At 61.4% G+C, this 1,923-nt stretch overlaps 2 protein-coding genes across 2 annotated transcripts in view; both read left to right on the top strand.

Annotated features, from left to right (window-relative positions):
* The window catches only part of LOC114071426 (protocadherin gamma-A9-like), a 15,199-nt gene extending 14,739 nt beyond the window's left edge, over positions 1-460 (top strand). The window contains exons 3-4 of the mRNA XM_027909256.1: positions 138-309; positions 405-460. Of these exons, the coding sequence (XP_027765057.1) occupies positions 138-309; positions 405-460 (228 nt within the window). The remainder of the gene's footprint in view (positions 1-137; positions 310-404) is intronic.
* A 53-nt stretch (positions 461-513) lies between these two features.
* Positions 514-1,916, top strand: LOC114071425 (protocadherin gamma-A10-like; the record flags this gene model as incomplete). Its single annotated transcript, XM_027909255.1, has 1 exon — positions 514-1,916. A coding segment is annotated over exon 1 (1,378 nt), but the record flags the coding sequence as incomplete, so codon positions are not given.
* Between the last annotated feature and the right edge of the window lie 7 nt (positions 1,917-1,923).

The raw sequence follows: 1,923 nt of genomic DNA, 5'->3' as shown, positions 1-1,923 counted from the left end.
AAAAATGTGCATTTGCAGGGAAGATGCTGAGCTTTCCTACCACAGAGTAGTCAATTTGTAATATTCTGCATGCCATATTAAGAGACCTTTGTATGTAGAGATTATCACAATCACATGAATATTTTCCCGTGCGGTAGAAAGAACATAACGCCAGGTCTCCGCTGTACTGGACCCGACATCTTTGTGGACGATGTGCCGTCTTTTTGAGCTTCCCGTGGGCGGGGCGGGCATCTCTCGGCAGCGCTCGGTGCCTGCAGTGCCGGGAGGAGGCTGCGGGCGCCGCTGTTGACCGAGAGGAGCGAGAGGAAGGTCGGAGCGCTGCAGCCCCGCCCGCTGCGGACCGGCTCGATCGCTGGATTCCTGAGTAGGAAAGTGGTCGGTTTCCGATCGTCCCTGGGTTGCAGAGCCGGGGTACAGGGAGGCGGAGAGACCGACAACAACGGAGAGCGGCAAATCGTAGCCGAAGCGGGAACTGAATTGGCGGTCAGTGGAGGGGATTGGCCGGTAGTGTTGCGGTGCCGGCGGTGCGGCGGCGGCGATGTGCTCGGCGGGGAGGCGCTGGGGCCGGCGGCAGCGAGTCCTGCTCTGGGGCGTCCTGCTGGCGGCCTGGGAGGCGGCGTGGGGGCAGCTGCACTACTCGGTGCCCGAGGAGATGCCCAAGGGCTCGTTCGTGGGCGACGTGGCCAATGACCTGGGGCTGCAGCTGCCGGCGCTCCCAGATCACGGCGTCCGCGTTGTCTCTGAAGGCAGGACGCAGTATTTCTCTCTGCACGAAAAGACAGGACATTTAGTGACGGCCGAGAGGATTGACAGAGAGCAGCTGTGCCGGCTGGTGGAGAAATGCGTGCTGCGCTGTGAGCTGATAGTGGAGGGGGAAATGAAGGTTTACGAAGTTGATGTGGAAATAATGGATATTAACGACAACTCTCCCACCTTCAAGGACATGGAACTGGAAGAGAAAATAAGCGAGATGACAGCCCCGGGCTCGCGTTTTTCACTTCCCAGGGCTAACGATCCGGACTCGGGACAGAATTCCTTGCAGAGCTATGAGCTGAGCGGCGACGAGCACTTCTCGCTGGCCGTGCAGACGGGCCCCGGCGGGGATCAGCGTCCCGAGCTGGTGCTGGCGAAGGCGCTGGACCGGGAGGAGGCGGCGTTCCACGAGCTGGTGCTGAGGGCGATCGACGGCGGCGATCCGACCCGGACGGGCACAGCGCGGATCCGCGTGACGGTGCGGGATGCGAACGACAACGCGCCCGTGTTCAGCCAGACGGAGTATACGGTGCGTGTGCCCGAGGACGTGCCCGTGGGCTCTGTCCTCGTCACCGTCACGGCCACCGACGCCGACGAGGGTCTGAATGGGCACGTGAAATATTCACTGAAGAAAGCGATGGACATGGCATCGGATATTTTCCACCTCGACCACGAAACTGGAGCCATCACACTATTGCGAAGCCTGGATTTCGAGGAAGGCAACTTCTATGAACTGGAGGTGCAGGCTCGCGATGATGGCGACCTTTTCGACACGGCCAAAGTCGCGATCACTGTCGCAGATATAAATGACAATGTGCCCGAGATTTCGGTGCGGTCTGCGCTAAGTGAGATTTCAGAGGACGCTCCATCAGGAACGGTAGTGGCCCTGCTGCACGTGCACGACAGAGACTCAGGGGCCAACGGCGAGGTGCGCTGCTCTCTCGACGGGAATGTCCCGTTCCTGCTGGAGAGCTCGCAGGGCAGCTACTACCGCGTGGTGACAGCGAGAGAGCTGGACCGGGAGCAGCAGTCGGAGTACAACGTGACGGTGCGGGCGTCCGACGGCGGGTGGCCGGCGCTGCAGAGCAGCAGGGTGCTGGCGCTGCGGGTGCTGGACGTGAACGACAACGCGCCGGTGTTCTCGCAGGAGCGCTACAGCGCGCGTCTGCG

The sequence above is a fragment of the Empidonax traillii genome, unplaced genomic scaffold (genome assembly GCF_003031625.1).
Source record: "Empidonax traillii isolate 1590-97213 ecotype Southwest subspecies unplaced genomic scaffold, ASM303162v1 scaffold2017:size42594, whole genome shotgun sequence".
Classification (NCBI taxonomy): domain Eukaryota; kingdom Metazoa; phylum Chordata; class Aves; order Passeriformes; family Tyrannidae; genus Empidonax; species Empidonax traillii.
Note: the sequence above shows the minus strand (reverse complement) of the source record. Positions and strands in the feature narration are given on the sequence as shown.